This window comes from Haliotis rufescens, unplaced genomic scaffold (genome assembly GCF_023055435.1).
Source record: "Haliotis rufescens isolate VD_foot unplaced genomic scaffold, xgHalRufe1.0.p SCAF_2, whole genome shotgun sequence".
NCBI lineage: Eukaryota > Metazoa > Mollusca > Gastropoda > Lepetellida > Haliotidae > Haliotis > Haliotis rufescens.
The window spans coordinates 32,755,945-32,776,337 of record NW_025963890.1 but is presented as its reverse complement, the minus strand read 5'-3'; the positions used below and the strand labels follow the sequence as shown (position 1 = coordinate 32,776,337).

Here is a 20,393-nt window from a genome sequence, read left to right as displayed (position 1 = left end):
TTATTTTTGTTTCCACATCGGGAATTGAGGTCACCACACAGAAGAACATGACAATTAGCAATATCTGATACATGATCTATAAGAACAGAGTCTAACTGATCAAGAGCACAAACAGAGTCCTTATGTCGATAGTATGTTGACCCTTCAGGTGGTATGTAAGCACAAATCAATAAAATATCACATGTGCTGTCCAGTATACTTCGTGAGAGTCTAAAACACAAGTTGTCAACATTAACAGCTATTGGATGACATAGTCTTAGAAGTTCATGTTTTATACCGACACATACCCCGCCACAAGAACGTCCGGAGCTGGATAAACTAATTGCACTTGAATAAAATAAGCTATTCCCTGCGATCCAAAGTTCAGGTATTCTATCGACAACAAAAGTTTCAGTGAGACAGAATATATCAAAGGTCGGTAGATATGATAGGAAATCCTCATCAGAGTACTTGCTATAAAGACCGTTTACATTCCACGATAATATGCGGAACAAAGATAATACCGCATCGTCGTCACTGCATGGATTCACAGAAGCGTCCGTACAATCACCGGTGTAGTTGCTATTTGATCCATCTGAAATTTGGCCTTGGCCCCCATCCTATCTGTCACCTCTCTCACTTGATAGGGTTCTCACACCGCGTTGTTGGAGATGACGTACAGATCTGTTTCTTGCTGGTGTTGTGGGAACATCCTGACGGGCAACGGAAGGACGCGTATCAGGAACCGTCACGAGTTTCCCCTGCTTGTAATAGCCGCGGACACCAGTTCCCTCCAGTTCTTTGAGTCCTCTGCATTGTCTCATCGTCAGGTCGCTTGCGATATTGAATCCTGCTTCTTTAATTGATGGTCTTGCTTTCAATGTGTAGACTTTATCAATGGATTCCTGGAATTTCGTGATAAGAGGTCTGTGTCTAGTAGAGTCTTGACGTTTAGTCCCAAGTCACGGTGCACGGTTGATATCACACTTTTGCCACGTTTTTGTTTTCACATGTTCATTCAAGAGAGAGATAATAATATCTTTCGATTTTCCAGACATTTAATTTTCAAGCTCTGGAATTCTGTGAAAGATCACATTGTCACGTCTACTGTATGCTTCTAGTTTGTCAAGTTCATCCTCAACATTACTGTACCTGTTCTGAATACTGTCTACTTTTTCTGTCAAAGCATCGATATCGTCATACATTATGCCACTATTCTTCTTAAGTAGGTCAACATCTGTCTCTGTCGCAGTTACCCGACCTTCTAGATGCAAATATTTGTCGTTGAGTGTTCTAATTTCAGATTTCAGTTCTGCCATTTCATTACTTAATTCAGTTTTCACAATACGGAGTTCGGACAGGATGGAGTCACGTACCTGGTCGAGTGTTGTCGGCCCCGGGTTCATCTTGATGTCGCCTGAACAATTGAGCATACTGGTCACAACTTCCGCCGGAGGATGACTACTTCCCAGTGTGAACGCATCAAATGCATGGACTTGTTGGGTAGAGCGTGATGTTACACTGCACTCAAATCTGGTTATGTCATCATCACAACAGGCTTCACAAAATAAGTTCTCAGCACTGAATAATCTTGAAAATTCAAACTTTTCTTGCAGAATTTGCATAAGAGCAAACGCAGAGAGTAAGTGTGTTGTAAATAAGAATAAACATACAAAAACTCTCAGGTTTGTATCAGATCCATGGACAAACTTTGTGTACCTGTCGTGAGCGAGTTCAACTTGGCGTGTCCCTCGAGGTTGCATAAAGGTGCCGATCCGAGCTCTGTACAAAGCGATCGAGATCATAGTAATGTTTGATGGTATAAGAGTCACCTTCAGATGCAGTAAGACAAGATCAAGGCTTGTAGATGCAGAGTTATTACACAAAATACTTCACTGGATCATCGGAGCTCTGAAGAGAGCGTCCATACTCGCCAAGGGCAGATAACTATTGAAGTGATACACATAAGGAAGAGAATTTATGGGTGTCTTCACCTGATGAAGGAGTAAGCATGTACTCTGAAACATGTTCCTCATAATAAAGAAGTTGACATCCATAAATTCTCTTCCTTAAACATTACTTGTTGCAAACATAAGTCATGACATAAAGTACCACACACCCAACCACACTGATAATACTTTCTGAATGAGGGATTGACCTTCAATGTTACCTTAACATTCAACACAACCTTGACATATGACAGGTACTGAGATAGTTATTTTGAGTCTTTCATAATTGATTGGGAAATGCTTTGAGATTTTATAAGATATAAGCCATATTACATACTGTAACCTCCAGTGACCATGACATTATGAGGTCACCCACAGTTGCGATCAAGACCCTGCCCTGAAGAAGAGGTATACTAAAAATTGTCACATTGCAATCTTTAATACTCAAGTCATAATGAAAACAAGTTGTTTTGACACCAAGTTTACACAGAGTGTCCCTGAATTTCAATGTCGTCCAATCATATATCAGAAATAAAGTCAAATTAAATATGTCAAATTTATAACAGCAAATCTGGACAGAAAATCTTGCAGAAACAATAATTCATGATGCATCTGAAATGATTAAATATTGATAAAACATATAAAACACTGCATGTTTCAAATAAACATTGCCTGCAGCATGGAGAAATATCCAAGTACACAATGTACAGTGGTTAATGAAACTTACTTAATCTGGAGTTTGGCTTGAGAAACACAGCAAGATCCAGCATGTCTTCCTCTCTAGAACAGGGAAATAAAGACAGTACACAACTTGTATAGTTTAACACAGTTGTCAGAACCTTTCCGTTTCTATCAAGGTGGCCTGTAGATAAGCAAGTCTGAACAAGTAAACCAGTGTCTGAAAACATGAGCTGTGATTCCAGTGCCATCAGGGCACTATGAAAACAGCCAAGAGCGTACAAAATTATGCATGAACATTCTTGGGTTCACATCCTAATGTAAAAAGTTGAAAAATGAGGAGGTCCCAAGATTCAAATACCATAGCAGCAAACCTCATGGACTCTGGGACTCCTTTAATTTTGAACACTGCCACCTGATGCTCTCTAGTATTCCCTTAGATCCCTAAACAGTATACTAACAGTCTGGTGCAGGGCTGACAAGTGCCACAATGTCAAAATTGCCTACCTCTAACCAGATTAAAGTGCATTGTCTCCAGGTAACTGAATGTGGAACTTGAATGCATTTATGGTCCTGACATTACTTGTGGGCTGAGGAAACATATCCTAAAACCTGAAAGTCCCAATCGTCTCCCCAGTTATATACCAAAAGCTATATGAAATTACTCTTATGGCATCACATCTAGTCTGATGACATAATTTCTGGTTTGTGAAACCACATGACCAATGCAGTACAATCATAAATAAGAAAGTCCCATGCCTCTAGCTACCTAGAGAGAATGTAATGTGCACTTTTGGTTTAATGACATATCTGAATGTTGGTGAAAATACATGTCTCACGAAGTACATCTGATCTTAAAAGCAGAAAGTCCCATGCTTCAAGGTACCAAAATAAGAAAGTTTTATGTGTACTTCTGGAAAAATGACCTTGACCCTCAAGTTTATCCAATCACAAGTTTAAAACATGGGTGCCAGCTCTTAAAAGCTGGTCAATCCAACACTGGGAGTTTTTCAGTATACAAAGAAGCAGAAGTACCTAAGGAATTACCATTCCAGTGACCTTGACCTTCAATGAAGGTCACTAAAAATCACCCTACCTAAGGATATGTACTTGATTTCATCCGACTAAAGTGAATACTTATTGAGTTTTTCTTAGCACAATACATTTAGTGTATGACCTTCAGTGTTTCCAGAACATCCCCTAAGGGTTGCACAGCATATAAACCAAATACTGTAAAATTTGAAATTAACGCCAGCGTGAATTAAATGCGAAAAATGTGAGTGGTCTTTGGTCGCATTATTAAACATCGCATTATTATCAACAATAAGACATTTTGGAGCAGAAATACCAACTCAGACATATGCTGAAAACAAACAACTATGTATTCCACACCACTGTTTATTGTGCAGCACTTGTAACAAGTATATAAACAATGTCATTCAAACACTTATTACATCCTGTGAATTCAAGACAAGCGTTCTACTCACTCATGTCATCACTAATCACACCTGCAAGTCCAGACAGACGCCACCCACGCAACACGGTGTCTTTGCATCAAAGGCTGACACGAGCCAGCGCGCATGTATTGATTTAGCAGAAGTACTCCACTCAGTGCTAATAAGTGGTGCTATTTGGTGTGTGATTGGATTAATGTAAGGTTGGATTTAGGTGAGATTCTCCTGTAAACCTAACAGAGGAAATTTTCTTTAGATATAAATCCACTGATGCTTCAGAGGAGGGGGTGTCACATACATATTGAGTCACATTTTTGGCTAGGGGCCAGTGGTCGCATTCTTTTGTACACGCATTAATTTCACGATTAACAGTAAATGCATGTGCATATTTATCACACGACCACTACATGCATAAGATTTAGGTATATCTGCAGGAAATGGCATTTTGGTGAAATTGACAAACATAACATCTAAACAACCTTCACTGTACCTTTTCAGATTGCAGCCCTGCCCAAAGGAAGACATGTACCAAATGTCCTGTTTCACAGGAGAAGCACCGGCTTTTTTCAAGTAAACTAACATAGTGCCAAGGCACTATTACACACCAGGTACATTCAAATTGGGCCAAATGTTCTATGCAATAAAATCTTTTGCCAACAAGTAAGGAAAGTGTGACTGTGTAATGTGGACTGGTTGATAAGAATATCAGAGTAGCATTCTTATCATATAGTAACAAACATTCATCTATAGCATCACCAGTTAAGCAGAGTTTGTTTTCACAACATCATGGCTGTAATGTTTCTCCTTGTGGTCTCACATTGAGGGCTTTCTCCATATAGGTATATCCCCTCGAAACATCGGGATTCATTAGATACGATTATTCTTAGTCATGGTGGCAGTACATGTGGTCAGTGATGATGTGATTAACTCTGTCACAACTCGAGCTGGACTCACCCCATTTGTCAGGTGTCCTACCCATTTGCCTACGTCACATTTGGCCTACACTTTTAGAGGATTAAATTGCGGTAATTAATCGGTTGGTTGATCACTCACTAATTACCCGTCTCCCCCAGAGTGATGAAAATGAACCAGTCCAACAACAGAGAAATACAAGCTAACACAGAATCTTTTTAATTTAATTTAATCAGGATTCCTACTGCTTCTGCAAATGCCAAGGAAGATATTTCTCCTTGCTGGTGTCTGTCGCGGAGTCTGGACAGCTGACCATCGAGGTACACATATTTTCTCTTCCACGGTGGAGGCTTGGCACCATGGGCATGCTGGGCTAGATGTCTGGTGTGGCTAGCTTCCAGTGATTTTAAGACATCCAGGAAGCTGAACATTGTTGGATGGGCAGAGTTCATCTGGGCATTCAAGTGGCTGTGCCAACCTTCCAGATGATTATTAGTTCTTGGACCAACATTGTCATGGTGACTCCAGATTTCAACACCAAATCTAGCATCGTCCCCAACCCAGTTTGACACGACATAATCATTGAACAGTTGAAATGCAGGACTCTCAACCTCAGCCTGTTCTAAAGCCTCAATAGCTTCGAACCATACGTCCTGAACATCAGCGGGAGGCAAAAGAGGCAGAGCAGCAGCTCATCTCACCCACTGCTTGACGTCTGCATTCTGCTTGTAGAGTCGCACTAGTCCTAAGTCCTGCATCCAGTGGAAGTAGCATCCACGGATGTGGGTCATGGGGAACATGATCCTCGGGGCTTCAATGACTGCACTCTCAAAGTCTATTTGTATTGTCTCGGGGTCTAACTCGGCTCCAGTTATCTCTACAACCAGTGACATCAAATGTTCAAATACTCGAATGTACGTTTCTTTTTTCCAGTCTGGCATGAGACAAAACACAAGTGGGGTCATCTTTTGTCCTATAAGAGTATGGATTCTAAGAGCTGGCTCCAAAGAAGAGGGCAAGCATAAAAGGTACCATCCATATTGATCCTACTGACTAAATACACAATAGTCAAAGAAGCCAGTTATATACAATCCTTATGATCCTAAGTAATGAAACCAATAATAGTTAATCCTATTGACTAAATACACAATAGTCAAAGAAGCCATTAATATACAATCCTTATGATCCTAAGTAATGAAACCAATAATAGTTAATCCTATTGACTAAATACACAATAGTCAAAGAAGCCAGTTATATACAATCCTTATGATCCTAAGTAATGAAACCAATAATAGTTAATCCTATTGACTAAATACACAATAGTCAAAGAAAACAGTTATATACAATCCTTATGATCCTAAGTAATGAAACCAATAATAGTTATCCTATTGACATTAATCAACTTCACAGAAGAAGCCTGTGTGAAATAACAAGAGCTAATTAAGCTCAAACCAAACCATTTTTGTCAATAGGGGTGTAGGTTGTTTGTGGTAGGCCAAATTGGAAAGGTCATTTCTGTTTCTGTAGGCCATATGGGACGTAGGCCAAATGGGACGTAGGCCAATAGGGGATGCACCATTTGTCAGACACCTTAAAATCACAAATGTGATGGTTGACTTCTCCCAATGTCCAATGCATGTTACCCAAGCGGTAGGTAACCCAACGGTTACGCCAAGAGTCAACTGGTCTTTGAGCCTGCCATCTCGATAAGTCAGAAAATGTTTGGGTGTCGGCAGGTCAGACTGGCATTCAAAAGACTGTTAAAACCTTCAAGGTTGTTGTTGGTTCTGGGACTAAATGTCTCATGGTGGTTCCACATTGGTATAGTGAAGAGTGATTTATTGTGGTGGTGACAATGTAGTCATTGAAATGCTCATCAGGCAGCACATCTGGGCAGGTTTCCATAGCCTCTATCCAGGTATTTTGAACTTGAGGGATGAGAAGAAGGGACAAGGCCGTGGCACGACGAATTCACTGCTCATTCTCTGGATCATTCCAGTAGGCCTCCACTAGTACATGGGTCTGGACCTTTCTTTTCTGTACATAATGGAAAAAGCAACCCTTTACATCTGCATCAGGTAACTTGATCTGTACCGCTCGGATGGCAGCAATCTCAAAATCTGTCTGTATTTTAGCTGGAGAGAAAGGTTGACCTACAATGTGCTAAACATGTGTCTTGAGTTGACTCAGGAGACAACGATGGGCAGCAATGGTACGGCTGGACATCAGGGCATACACAAGAGGATAACATGATGATCCTACTCTGGCATGAATGATATAAAGTTGATTCCACAAATCAGGACTGGTAGTGAAAGTCCCATTCATTTAGATAACTTCTGTTGTCTGTAGAGAAAACTCAACCTTCTTGTGAGAAGCTGGGGTGAGAACTGTGGAGAACTTACAAACTTAAGTTGTTTTCATGATCAAAGCGGTTCATTAGTTAAATCTATACCGGTAGAAAATAAAACAGCGTATAATCCTATTGTATCAGAGTTAGATCAATTATTAACATTAACTTTAAAGGACTTTTATTATGTACTGTCTTCCCCCAATGTGATTTAGGTTCTAGCAGTCATCAGTTGACCGATCCAACACTAAGGCACAATCTTGTAAAATATTGGACAAAATTGAGATCCAAGATTCAAAATTTTATTACTTCTTCCCACGCCAGTGTGAATGGATGTATTTAGTAAAAGACTACAGCAAAAAAAGACAAAGGAATTACTCCTTATACAAAAAGGAAAACACATGTACGTGGGTACTTATACTACCATGTGGTAGACTATAACTTTACATAAATTCAAATCATCCTAGCATAGCGTTAATACTTGAAAGAAGCATCAGAGCAATCATTATGCTTATCCCTATACAACAAACATCTATAAAAAACTACATGGTGATCTTAAGTGAGCATCATAAAATTTACACATGGTTTCTGATGCTACATTGCACTAGAATTTTCACATACTTAATAAACACAAAATATAACATAAGTTACATCCAAAACATATCTAAAAGGTTCTAAACGATATAATTAATAAACTTAAACTATGGATGGCTGAAGTTTGACTTGATACAGCATGCAATGCTAAAAACCAAAGTGGGGAACCCACGGGACCAATGTCACTGTTGCGACCGATGAATGTTCTATAACTAGCATTTTCGGTCCTAAGCGAAGTGCATGATTGAGAACCACTAAAAAAAAAATCACTGTTTCTTGTAACGGCACACTTTACTTGATCTTAATCATATAGAGGACTCAGTCTACTAGGAGTGGTCCATTACCACAACAGGTAAATCTCATATGTTTTGATAAGTCATCTCTACTCCACTGTCTAACAACTGGGGTGTCTGACAAATGGGGTATGACCCACGAGGTAGCTGATATTACTTACTCACAATGGCGAAACACTACACTCCTCCACCTTAAATTCATGACTGCATGTCAGGAGAGATGTTAATTTTAACTTGACACTATATTATATAGTAGCACAAATGACATTCACCATCTTGTTAGTTTGATAATACTTTAGAATATCCATTTGGCAATTACTCGGATCACTACTCCTAATAGTAATAACATTAACATTAACTTATTAACTCATTACTTTAAAATATCCTCAGACTTCAACTTGTTAGAACTTAGAATGGTAGTAATGCATCTGCTACTTTCTAGGCAACATATTTACAGTCACTGTCAACACCTGCACTTCTCATGAAGCTGGTACACTCACATTGGCACTTTAGATGAAGCCTCTGCACTGGTTTATGTAGGCACTGTGGGTAATGCCTGCAGACACAAGTCTCTCTTCTGATGTTCTCCACACTTTTCATCTCTGAAGTACAGGAAGCATACTTCTTCGACAACATGACAGGTGTCGCCCCAGATCATTTGGAATCAGCTGAGATGGGAACCAATGAATCTCAGTCCTTCTGTGCTACTTCTGGTAACTTCACATGTCCTTTAGTTGGCTTTCTTATCTGTTAGGTTGTCTGATGAAGATCTGTGTGACGAGTTCTCTGGAAAACCTCTGTATCTCTGCATCTGATCTATGTGGGTGACTCTAGATGTATCACCAACTTGCCCGCTGTAGTGCATCTATCCAAGGTGCTAAATGACCCGACTCTTGATCCACTTCACTTCTCTTCCCTCCCGATAAGTTCTGAGGGGATCACGATTAGACAGCATAGTTCACTAACCTGGAACTCACGGATAGTGCTGTCCTGTCTGACTTTATCGTGTGTGTCCTTCTGTTTTGCTTGCTTCCGTTGAACTTTCTTGTCAAATATGTCCACACACTCTTTCCCACTCGAACTGCTATTTGCACTCAGATTCAAGTTACTAACTTCAGCTTGTACAAATCTGCACAACAATGTTCCCTATTTCTTTATAAAAAGGTATTTTATGTCAAATATGTCCACACACTCACGTTTTGACACGTAGGTAGCCTGCACGACCTTTTGATTTCTGATGCCTTCATCAAGCATTCCTATCGGAACACTTTATCCTGAGATCCCTTATTACTGTGAATCATGAACGCATCTCGATCCCATCCTCTTGCCAATATAATGTTTCTCCTTGTGGTCTCACATTGAAGGCTTTCTCTGTATAGATATATAACCACGAAGACACTGGGACTCATTACACATTACACATGTTTATTCTTAGTCATGGCTGCAGTCATGTACATGCAGTATATCAGCTGGCTGATACTACATCCTCTGACTAATCACAATGGCTAAACTGACTGGTGGGGGCTTCACCAGTAGATATGTAGCTATAGGTAGCAATAGTAACAGTAACTAGTTTCGCGCGGCTTGCGCTCATCAGACTGATTGCTTGGGGGCGTGTGCGTCCTTAAATACCTGAATAAACCGACGAAGTTGTTTATTCCATGATGTGTAAGCCTGTCATTGGTTGTTTTATGACGGCTAAGTGGTGTGTTATAGTGACACGCCGTTAGTAGGTCGCCGGTGATGTGGCGTAAAATGTAGTCGCCGGTATTGGCGATTAGCGTGTGCTACCGCGACTTATAATGGTCGCCGGTGGTGGCCTTGTAACTGTGTAAAGTGTAAATAGACCGGTGGGTCGCCGGTGTAAGTATGATTGTGGTACCAAATTGATGTTTTTTGGTCGCCGGTGTTACATCCTTGCATATTGCAGGCGGCCACCTCGACACAGAACCGTGGGAGGTGTTCCCTCAACAGAACCGGGAACACCTAAAAAAACCAAGCCGGTAACATAGCCGCCCAACTTGATACCACTTTCAGGGAACTCCAACCCGGAGCCACCCATACGGACATTATTAACACCAGTGACCAGCTTACTCAACAACAAGTTTGATACTTACCAAGTGTGCCCCACCGATGTCCTTCTTCCTAAACTCGGGACCTCTTCTCAAACCGGCGACCACTTACGACGGCCACAAGCGACCCACCCAGGCCACCTTCATTTACCCGGCAATAACACAGGCGACCAAAAAACATCAATTTGGTACCACAATCATACTTACACCGGCGACCCACCGGTCTATATACACTTTACACAGTTACAAGGCCACCACCGGCGACCATTATAAGTCGCGGTTGCACACACTAATCGCCAATACCGGCGAATACATTTTACGCCACATCACCGGCGACCTACTAACGGCGTGTCACTATAACACACCACTAAGCCGTCATAAAACAACCAATGACAGGCTTACACATCATGGAATAAACAACTTCGTCGGTTTATTCAGGTATTTAAGGACGCACACGCCCCCAAGCAATCAGTCTGATGAGCGCAAGCCGCGCGAAACTAGTTACTATTACTATTGCTACCTATAGCTACATTTCTACTGGTGAAGCCCCCACCAGTCAGTTTATCTATTTATCTCTGTCCATCTCGAATTTCGAGAGCTCTACTTCCATTACCACGGAAATAGAAGTTGATGTCCATCTAGACCAAGATGGAGGCAATCCTTCAAAAAAGAAACGGATCACATTCGGTAACATCCCCGCCAACACCGGCGTTGAGACCAAAGCAGTGTCTTTACCACCGGATCTTATGCAATCATACAAAGATCTTCGTAACGCAGTCAGCAAACGTGCACGCACCCAAGTACAGTCACAATACTTAGGCGCCTGTATCACAGGTGGACTGGTACCAGACCAGGTTTTCATCATACCACCGGCTACACAAACCATGTACCCCATGGATCTCGCCCTACAGCGCAGCAATGCTGTTAAGACTTGCTGTACCACACTTATGAGTACACAAAAAGAACTTTTAGAACGCCAGCTTGCTTCCGTTAACGATTCAGTTAAACTGTTGGAAGATAAAATTATCTCCAAAGCGGATCAACACTCTCAAAACATCATCAACACTGCTTGTCAAGCAGTCAAAGACAGAGAGCACAAGTCCACACATGAAAAATTCAACACCAGATTTGTTAGCCTACAACAGACGGCCATCAAATCTGACCCCTTCGCCGCCAAACTATACGTGCAAGGGACCCCGACCCAGAAACGGGCCAAATCTCCCAAGTTTCGCCGCTCGAGACAACCATCACGTGATCGAGCTCGTGGAATACGCAGACCACGACAGAACTTCTGCCCCGACAGGGGCAATCAAGGAAACAATTCGCGGGACCTCAAACGGGCCCTAGAGCTGTTGTCGAAGCACCTCAACTTCAACAACAACAGTTTGTGCAATAAACTTTCTAATCTGGATCTGAACAATAACTCAGATAATAAAACTGGTGAATCTTATCAGGACAACTTTGTTATCAATCTTTCCGATTATGACCTTAATCCATCTGAATTAGAGGTTCTCAACAAGGGACTCACTTTTAGCCCCACCCCCAGATTTACTGACAAAAGTAAAACCTTTTCCGACCTGAAACAATTTTTCAGGAAATTACGTCTCACTCATTTCTTCCATGACTCTACCATTGATGGCACTTCACACCCGCTCCAAAACACACTGGATCGCAAATTCGGTCCCAAAAGCACTTGGACCACTAGACCTTATACCGACCCAACACTAGAGTCGTTTATCAAAGCAGTCTCCAATGATTTTTACAAACTTGGTAATATAAAATTCAGACGCCAAAATATCACCGGAGCGCACAGAACTGCACTAAAACAGCTCAAATTTAATAGTGAAATCATCATTAAAAAAGCTGATAAAGGTTCGGCAGTAGTAATACAGAACACTACTGATTACATCAAAGAGGCAGAAAGGCAGCTCTCTGACACTAAGTTCTACGTCAAATCAGACTATGACCTCACAGAAAGATTTTCTGAAATCGTTGCCAAGGAACTAACTAATCTGTTCCTCAAAGAAGAACTATCACACAAATGTTTTACGGGACTTTTACCGCAAAACGCAAAAGCAGGAAGATTTTACCTGCTCCCCAAAATACACAAATGTTTATTACCAGGAAAAAATACCAGGCCGTCCCATCATCAGTGGGAATGGCACACCTACTGAAAACATCAGTAGCTTTGTAGACGAACACATCAAAGCATTTGTCAGCAGATATCCCAGTTACCTCAGGGATACAACACACTTCATACAGAGATTAGAATCACTCAATCTCCCCAACAACCGAGACATCATGCTTGTTACTATGGATGTCACCTCGCTGTACACCAACATTCCAAACGGCGAAGGCCTTAGAGCCGTTGCACAAGCCATTCGTAAGTTTAAACCAGACTGGCAAATTTCGCCCACCGGTTTACTCTCTCTCCTAAAAATCGTTTTACACAACAACAATTTTGTGTTCAATAACCAACATTATCTACAAGTTGGAGGCACAGCTATGGGGACGAAAGTCGCCCTGTCCTATGCCAACATTTTTATGGGAGAATTGGAAACTCAACTCCTATCTGGGCATCTCGATAAGCCGGACTTCTACGCCCGATTTATTGACGACATTTTCATTATTTGGACGCTAGGGGAAACCCGCCTAGCTGCATTTATTAACTTTCTTAATAATGCACACCATTCCATTAAATTCATCGCAGAATTTTCCAGGAATAAAGTGGCCTTCTTGGACACGTGGGTTTCTTACAACAAACAGGAATGCAAACTGCAGTTCACTTTATATAACAAACCCACGGACACACACTCCTATCTGTTGTACACGTCTTGTCACCCCAGTCATATCAAAACGAAAGGGCCATTTAGCCAATTCCTGAGACTCAAGAGAATCTGCTCCTCTGAATCAGACTATGACACACATAGTAGAAATCTTATCAACTACTACCTCAAAAGGGGTTACCCTAATAAAACACTACAACAAAATAAATACCAGGCAGACGCTAGCAAAAGAGAATCACTCTTAGCAACCAAACCCAAACCTGCTCCAATCAGGAAACAGGTGCTTATTAGCGATTACAATCCATTGAACATGGAGCTCAACAGGATCATCAGAAACCGGTGGCATCTACTCACCGGTTCTGACACTTGCAAAAGTTGCTTCTCAATTCCCCATGTCTCGGCCTACAGAAGGAATCCTACCATAAAGGATTACCTAGTTAGGACAGTACTACACTACCCACCCACCAAACCGCAAATTAGCGGCAAGGTAGTCAACTTCGTTAATGAGAGTTGCAAAAGAGAAGGATGCAAAATCTGCAACTCCTTAGGCAGAACTCATACGTTTCGCAGCTCAACATTAGGTAAAACATTCAAAACCCACAAGTTTGAATGTATAAGTAAAAACATAGTTTACTTGCTAACTTGCAACAAATGCAAGAAACAATACGTTGGAGAATCCAAAAGAGAATTTCAGACTAGACTGAAAGAACACTTTGCAGACATCAGCTACAAGAGAGACAAACCTGTAGCTAATCACTTCAATAGTGATGATCACAGCACCAAAGATGTTAGATATAACATCATAGCACAGCTCAAGGAAAACCCTGAGTCTACTGACACCACAGTTAAGAGGAGAGCACTCCAACTGAGGTGGATATTTGAGCTAAAAACCGTTCCACCCGCACGGTCTCAATGACAGAATGGTTGGCTGATTAATTCCCCCTATGGTCAACTTGCTAATCACAATGGCAATAAACCACAATGGCAGAGAGTGCAGATCGCAGTGCATAAAGTAGGTTATCATCAGCAACATCAAGCCATCTACACAAAATTTCAGCTTGACCATTGTAATTTTCTTATATGTTTCAATTTATTTTACAAAAACAAATCTAATCTTGATCTAAATGCTATGAACAATTCTGAGTCACATAATGGTGCTGGAAAATTTGCCTAAATTTTCAGGCTCATTTGGCCTTTTCAAAGAAGAAGTTGAGACTTACTGGATGGACATAGCGACCACAGACAACATGTCATATGCTGCCTTGAACCTGTGATCCTGGTGACCTGACAGGGAACTAAAAAGCATTTTATCTCCACTGAATTTCTCCGAATACTTGCAACATACAATCAAGGTCATACACGGGTAAACAATTATATACAAACAATAAATAAAGTTTCACACAACAACATCCTCGACCATGCAGGCCCTTCCTCTCATCTATACAAAATGTTAATACATGTATAATCAGATTTGTTTCAGATTTGTGATGTCATGAACAAAACTCCACAGAAAACACTTACTTTTCAGCAGGCTCTGGTAAAGCATCCATGTATTTTTCTTGTACATAGACGTGACACGTAGAACAGGCTAGAGATGCCTCACACGCTCCTGAAACACATCCATCAACAGACAGTGTGACACAAACATGTTTAGCTCACTCCCCACACTCCTGGAACACATCCATCAACAGGTAGTGTGTTTACCTCACTACCCACACTCCTGAAACAATCCATCAACAGATAGTGTGTTAACCTCACTCCCAACACTCCTGAAACACATCCATCAACAGATAGTGTGTTTACCTCACTCCTGAAACACAGCCATCAACAGATAGTGTGTTTACCTCACTCCCCACACTCCTGAAACACATTCATCAACAGGTAGTGTGTTTACCTCACTCCGCACACTCCTGAAACATATCCATCAACAGATAGTGTGTTTACCTTACTCCCCACACTCCTAAAACAATCCATCAACAGATAGTGTGTTTACCTCACTCCCTACACTCCTGAAACACATCCATCAACAGATAGTGTGTTTACCTTACTCCCCACACTCCTGAAACACATCCATCAACAGATAGTGTGTTTACCTCACTCCCCACACTCCTGAAACACATTCATCAACAGGTAGTGTGTTTACCTCACTCCGCACACTCCTGAAACATATCCATCAACAGATAGTGTGTTTACCTTACTCCCCACACTCCTGAAACAATCCATCAACAGGTAGTGTGTTTACCTCACTCCCCACACTCCTGAAACACAGCCCTCAACAGATAGCGTGTTTACCACACTCCTGAAACACAACCATCAACAGGTAGTGTGTTTACCTCACTCCCCACACTCCTGAAACACAGCCCTCAACAGATAGCGTGTTTACCACACTCCTGAAACACATCCATCAACAGATAGTGTGTTTACCACACTCCTGAAACACATCCATCAACAGATAGTGTGTTTACCTCACTCCCCACACTCCTGAAACACATCCATCAACAGGTAGTGTGTTTACCTCACTCCCCACACTCCTGAAACACATCCATCAACAGATAGTGTGTTTACCTCACTCCCCACACTCCTGAAACAATCCATCAACAGATAGTGTGTTAACCTCACTCCCCACACTCCTGAAACACATCCATCAACAGGTAGTGTGTTTACCTTACTCCCCACACTCCTGAAACACATCCATCAACAGATAGTGTGTTTACCTCACTCCCCACACTCCTGAAACACATCCATCAACAGATAGTGTGTTTACCTCACTCCCCACACTCCTGAAACCGGCCATCAACAGGTAGTGTGTTTTCCTCACTCCCCACACTCCTGAAACACATCCATCAACAGATAGGTTGTTTACCTTACTCCCCACACTCCTGAAACACATCCATCAACAGATAGTGTGTTTACCTCACTCCTGAAACACAGCCATCAACAGGTAGTGTGTTTACCTCACTCCTGAAACACATCCATCAACAGGTAGTGTGTTTTCCTCACTCCCCACACTCCTGAAACACATCCATCAACAGATAGTGTGTTTACCTCACTCCTGAAACACATCCATCAACAGATAGTGTGTTTACCACACTCCTGAAACACAGCCATCAACAGATAGTGTGTTTACCTCACTCCCAACACTCCTGAAACACATCCATCAACAGATAGTGTGTTTACCTTACTCCCCACACTCCTGAAACACATCCATCAACAGATAGTGTGTTTACCACACTCCTGAAACACAGCCATCAACAGATAGTGTGTTTACCTCACTCCCCACACTCCTGAAACAATCCATCAACAGATAGTGTGTTTACCACACTCCCCACACTCCTGAAACACATCCATCAACAGATAGTGTGTTTACCTCACTCCCCACACTCCTGAAACACATTCATCAACAGGTAGTGTGTTTACCTCACTCCCCACACTCCTGAAACACATCCATCAACAGATAGTGTGTTTACCTCACTCCCCACACTCCTGAAACAATCCATCAACAGATAGTGTGTTTACCTCACTCCGCACACTCCTGAAACACATTCATGAAGAGGTAGTGTGTTTACCTCACTCCCCACACTCCTGAAACACATCCATCAACAGGTAGTGTGTTTACCTCACTCCCTACACTCCTGAAACTCATCCATCAACAGGTAGTGTGTTTACCTCACTCCCCACACTCCTGAAACACATCCATCTACAGATAGTGTGTTAACTTCAATCCCCACACTCCTGAAAGAATCCATCAACAGATAGTGTGTTTACCTCACTCCTGAAACACATCCATCAACAGATAGTGTGTTTACCACACTCCTGAAACACAGCCATCAACAGGTAGTGTGTTTACCTCACTCCCCACACTCCTGAAACAATCCATCAACAGATAGTGTGTTTACCTCACTCCCCACACTCCTGAAACACAGCCATCAACAGATAGTGTGACACAAACATAACTAGAGTTTTCAGCTGTAAGTTATTTCATGACATAACTGAAATACTAGTAAAAGTGGCAATTACTTACTCACATGCTTTTTGGATTATCTGATTAATGAGAGAATTCTTACCTTCAATCTCTATTTCATATCTATGTGCTAAGTACATGGCATTGTCTCCAACCTTTCCTCGTACAGGAACCCTTTTCCCGGACTTGTCTATATACACGACATTCACTCTGAAAACAAGACAAATCCCATAGACAGTACTATTTTCACTTGAAGATTGGCCTGTATATACACTAACAATTACAACTGGGCCACAATAAGAAAAGCCTTTTTGTTTCGGCGACTCGCCTAACCCTTCAAAGAACTCTAACTGAAAAGAAACTTCACCAGCTTTGATTTTATTTTTTCTTATCAGTTAATTAGACAGTCCACAACTTTAAACACAACCTAAATGCAAACATATCTTGTCCTAGCAAATCCCTGACATGCACCACATGCCACAGTGACACCACATCTGTATCCCTACACCTCTCAATTCACCACCATCATCATGTCAGGAGCAGGAGACAAGGGCTGGGACAGGCAACTCGGGTACTCCGGTCGGGTGGGTACTGAGTAGGACCAGTGTACCCACAGGACTACCCAGACCCATGGTTAGTAATGTGATATATTGTTTTATGACAAAAATTCATGGTAATACTACAAGTTACTCATGCTCGCATTTCATTCAGACTTGTATATTTTTGACAGGTTCCGGTAAAATTCTTAATTGGACATCATGTACCCATCCTTTGAGACCTATAGTGGGTACCCAGGTAGGGTCGAGTAATTGGGGGTTGGGTACCCGGGTAGTAAATTTGGACTCATCCCACCCCTACAGGGGACTATTCTTCTCTGCTACAAAACAGTTCTGTTGTAATATGTGACAGATTTGACAAGATGATGAAGTTGTTTGTCTGTTGTTTAACGCCCACTCAGCAATATTCCAGCTATATGGCGGCGGTCTGTAAATAATTCAGTCTGGACCAGACATCCAAGTGATTTACATCATGAGCATCGATCCACGCAATTGGGATGCAATGACATGCACCAACCAAGTCAGTAAGTCTGACCACCTGATCCTGTTAGTCGCCTCTTAGGACAAGCAAAGTCGCCTTTTATGGCAAGCATGGGCTGCTGAAGACCTATTCTACCCCGGATCTTCACAGGTCCTGATGATGAAGTAGGACATTTGATGCCTTCTTATTATATATATCTTAACTGACTGAACACAATAACATCAGCAAACCTGGAAACACATGACATTGTATATACAATGACATAACAATGTTTTACAAAAACCTAAATGCTGACCTTGACCATTGACTAATCTTAACCAAAACCTTTTCAAACCAGGACTGCATGAACACTTTTTGAGAAAGTGTAACAATAAATGTTTTGGAGAGGTTTTCTATCTTATCAGGGTTAGGAACTAACAGTTTTTGTCCACTAGTCCTTATGATGATAACATATAGCAAAACCCTTTAAATTTTTTGCCAATTTCTACTAGTCCTTAGGATACCTTTACTATTGGGCATTTGGTAAGGACTACAGGACTAGTGCCAATTTCTAACGCTGCTTATGACCTTGACCTTTGACAATTTTTACATATGCCAAAAGAAAAAGTATATCAAAGAAGAATGATATCCACTGTCAGTAATCCACATGCTGTAGACATTTGAAATATCAACGGTGGCGGTGGTCAACTTCTGAAAACACCATTCCAAAGGGGCTCAAATAATATTCGAAAATAGCCATTTAACTTGAAACCAACAGAGACCAAAGAATTTGATCTAGGATATTAGTGTTTCTCAAACATGAAGAAGATCATCAACATTGAACTGAATTGAGTTTGTTCTTTTTCTGATTTTTGGTAACAGAACATTAACAGGATATGGAATTCTGAAATTTCCTTACAAAGCGAAAGTAGACATGACATTGCTTTATTAATAAAATTTTGGTTAAATTATTGATAAGTTATAGAATGTTTACCAATTCTAAACTCAATATCAGAGTTATTTCACCTGTTTTAAAGAGACTAGCCCCTATGTTTACTTTCATATTTAAAATGTTTCAGTTTATTACTGTCAAATACTTCTGCAGTCTAAACAATAATTACACTTCATCTTCAGATCTGGGATCCTGCCATTCATATTCACCAGAACAGAGTGAACCTGAAAATGGAAAGAGACATGAGACATTCCAGTACTGCAGCTTCATAGGCCTTATCTTTTCACAAAAATAAGGAACAAAACTTATATAAGATGGAAAAAATAAACCAACTTTGACATTTATTTGAAATAAATTGAATAAATGAGACATTGATAAAAATGCATTGTAGTTTTGTGAAAATAAGGAAACAAGTGATATATTGTTATCATCGTTCCAATTTCCCCGTGAATCCATGTGTATATTTTGAGGCAACACGTCAGTGCCCTGTCTTAACATAACAAAAGGAGTGAGTGAGTGAGTGAGTGAGTGAGTGAGTGAGTGAGTGAGTGAGTGAGTGAGTGAGTGAGTTATAAATAAATAAATAAATAAATAAATAAATAAATAAATAAATAAATAAACAAACAAGAGTTTGCCACTAATGTGGCTATATCCCCCGCCCCTGTTACAGAATATTTGACATAATTATATCTAAACAAACCCTAATCTTTTTTAACCGAGGTGGAACTTGTCATGGAAATTGTAAAAAAAAGAAGAGTTTGGAACCTAAGTCCATCTTGTTGCCATGGAAACGTAAAAAATACAAATTTCTAAAATTTCTAAATAGCAAAAGGCACCAGTTCAGCATGTACCTGACAGACCTGCAAAGTTTGATGATAAAATATTAAACGGTCTATGAGTTATGCTCCGGAAACGAATCCTACTCTCACAGAACCTAAGTCCATCTTGTTGCCATGGAAACGTAAAAATTAAAAATTTCGAAAATTTCGAAATAGCAAAAGGCACCAGTTCAGCATGTACTTGACAGACTCATGACAAGTCTCATGACAAAATGTTTAACGGTTTCTGAGTTATGCTCCGGAAACAAAACGTGACGGACGGACGGACAGACGGACGGACGGAGCCCGTTTCTATATCCCCCTCCAACTTTGTTGGGCGGGGGATAATAAATAAATAAATACAATGTACTAGACTGAGTGGAGTGTAAGTGAATATTTCCTATAATCAAAGTGTCGAAAATAACTTTTTCAATATCTTTGCCGCTTGCAGAAATAAGAATGATTTGAAAATCCTTCATGCACTTATTACATACATCAAGTACCTTGTGTTTGTTGTATGAATCAATAGCTGGTCTTGGAATATGCAACTCATACAGTATCTCATACCAATATTAATATAC

At 40.8% G+C, this 20,393-nt stretch overlaps 1 protein-coding gene across 1 annotated transcript in view; it reads right to left on the bottom strand.

The window, feature by feature from the left end:
- Positions 1-20,393, bottom strand: part of LOC124125542 (adrenodoxin-like protein 1, mitochondrial) — a 28,963-nt gene that overhangs the window by 6,654 nt on the left and 1,916 nt on the right. The window contains exons 2-5 of the mRNA XM_046488871.2: positions 19,164-19,218; positions 17,129-17,235; positions 14,586-14,673; positions 2,656-2,708 (exon numbers count right to left, since the gene is read on the bottom strand). Coding sequence (XP_046344827.1) covers positions 2,656-2,708; positions 14,586-14,673; positions 17,129-17,235; positions 19,164-19,218 — 303 coding nt within the window. The remainder of the gene's footprint in view (positions 1-2,655; positions 2,709-14,585; positions 14,674-17,128; positions 17,236-19,163; positions 19,219-20,393) is intronic.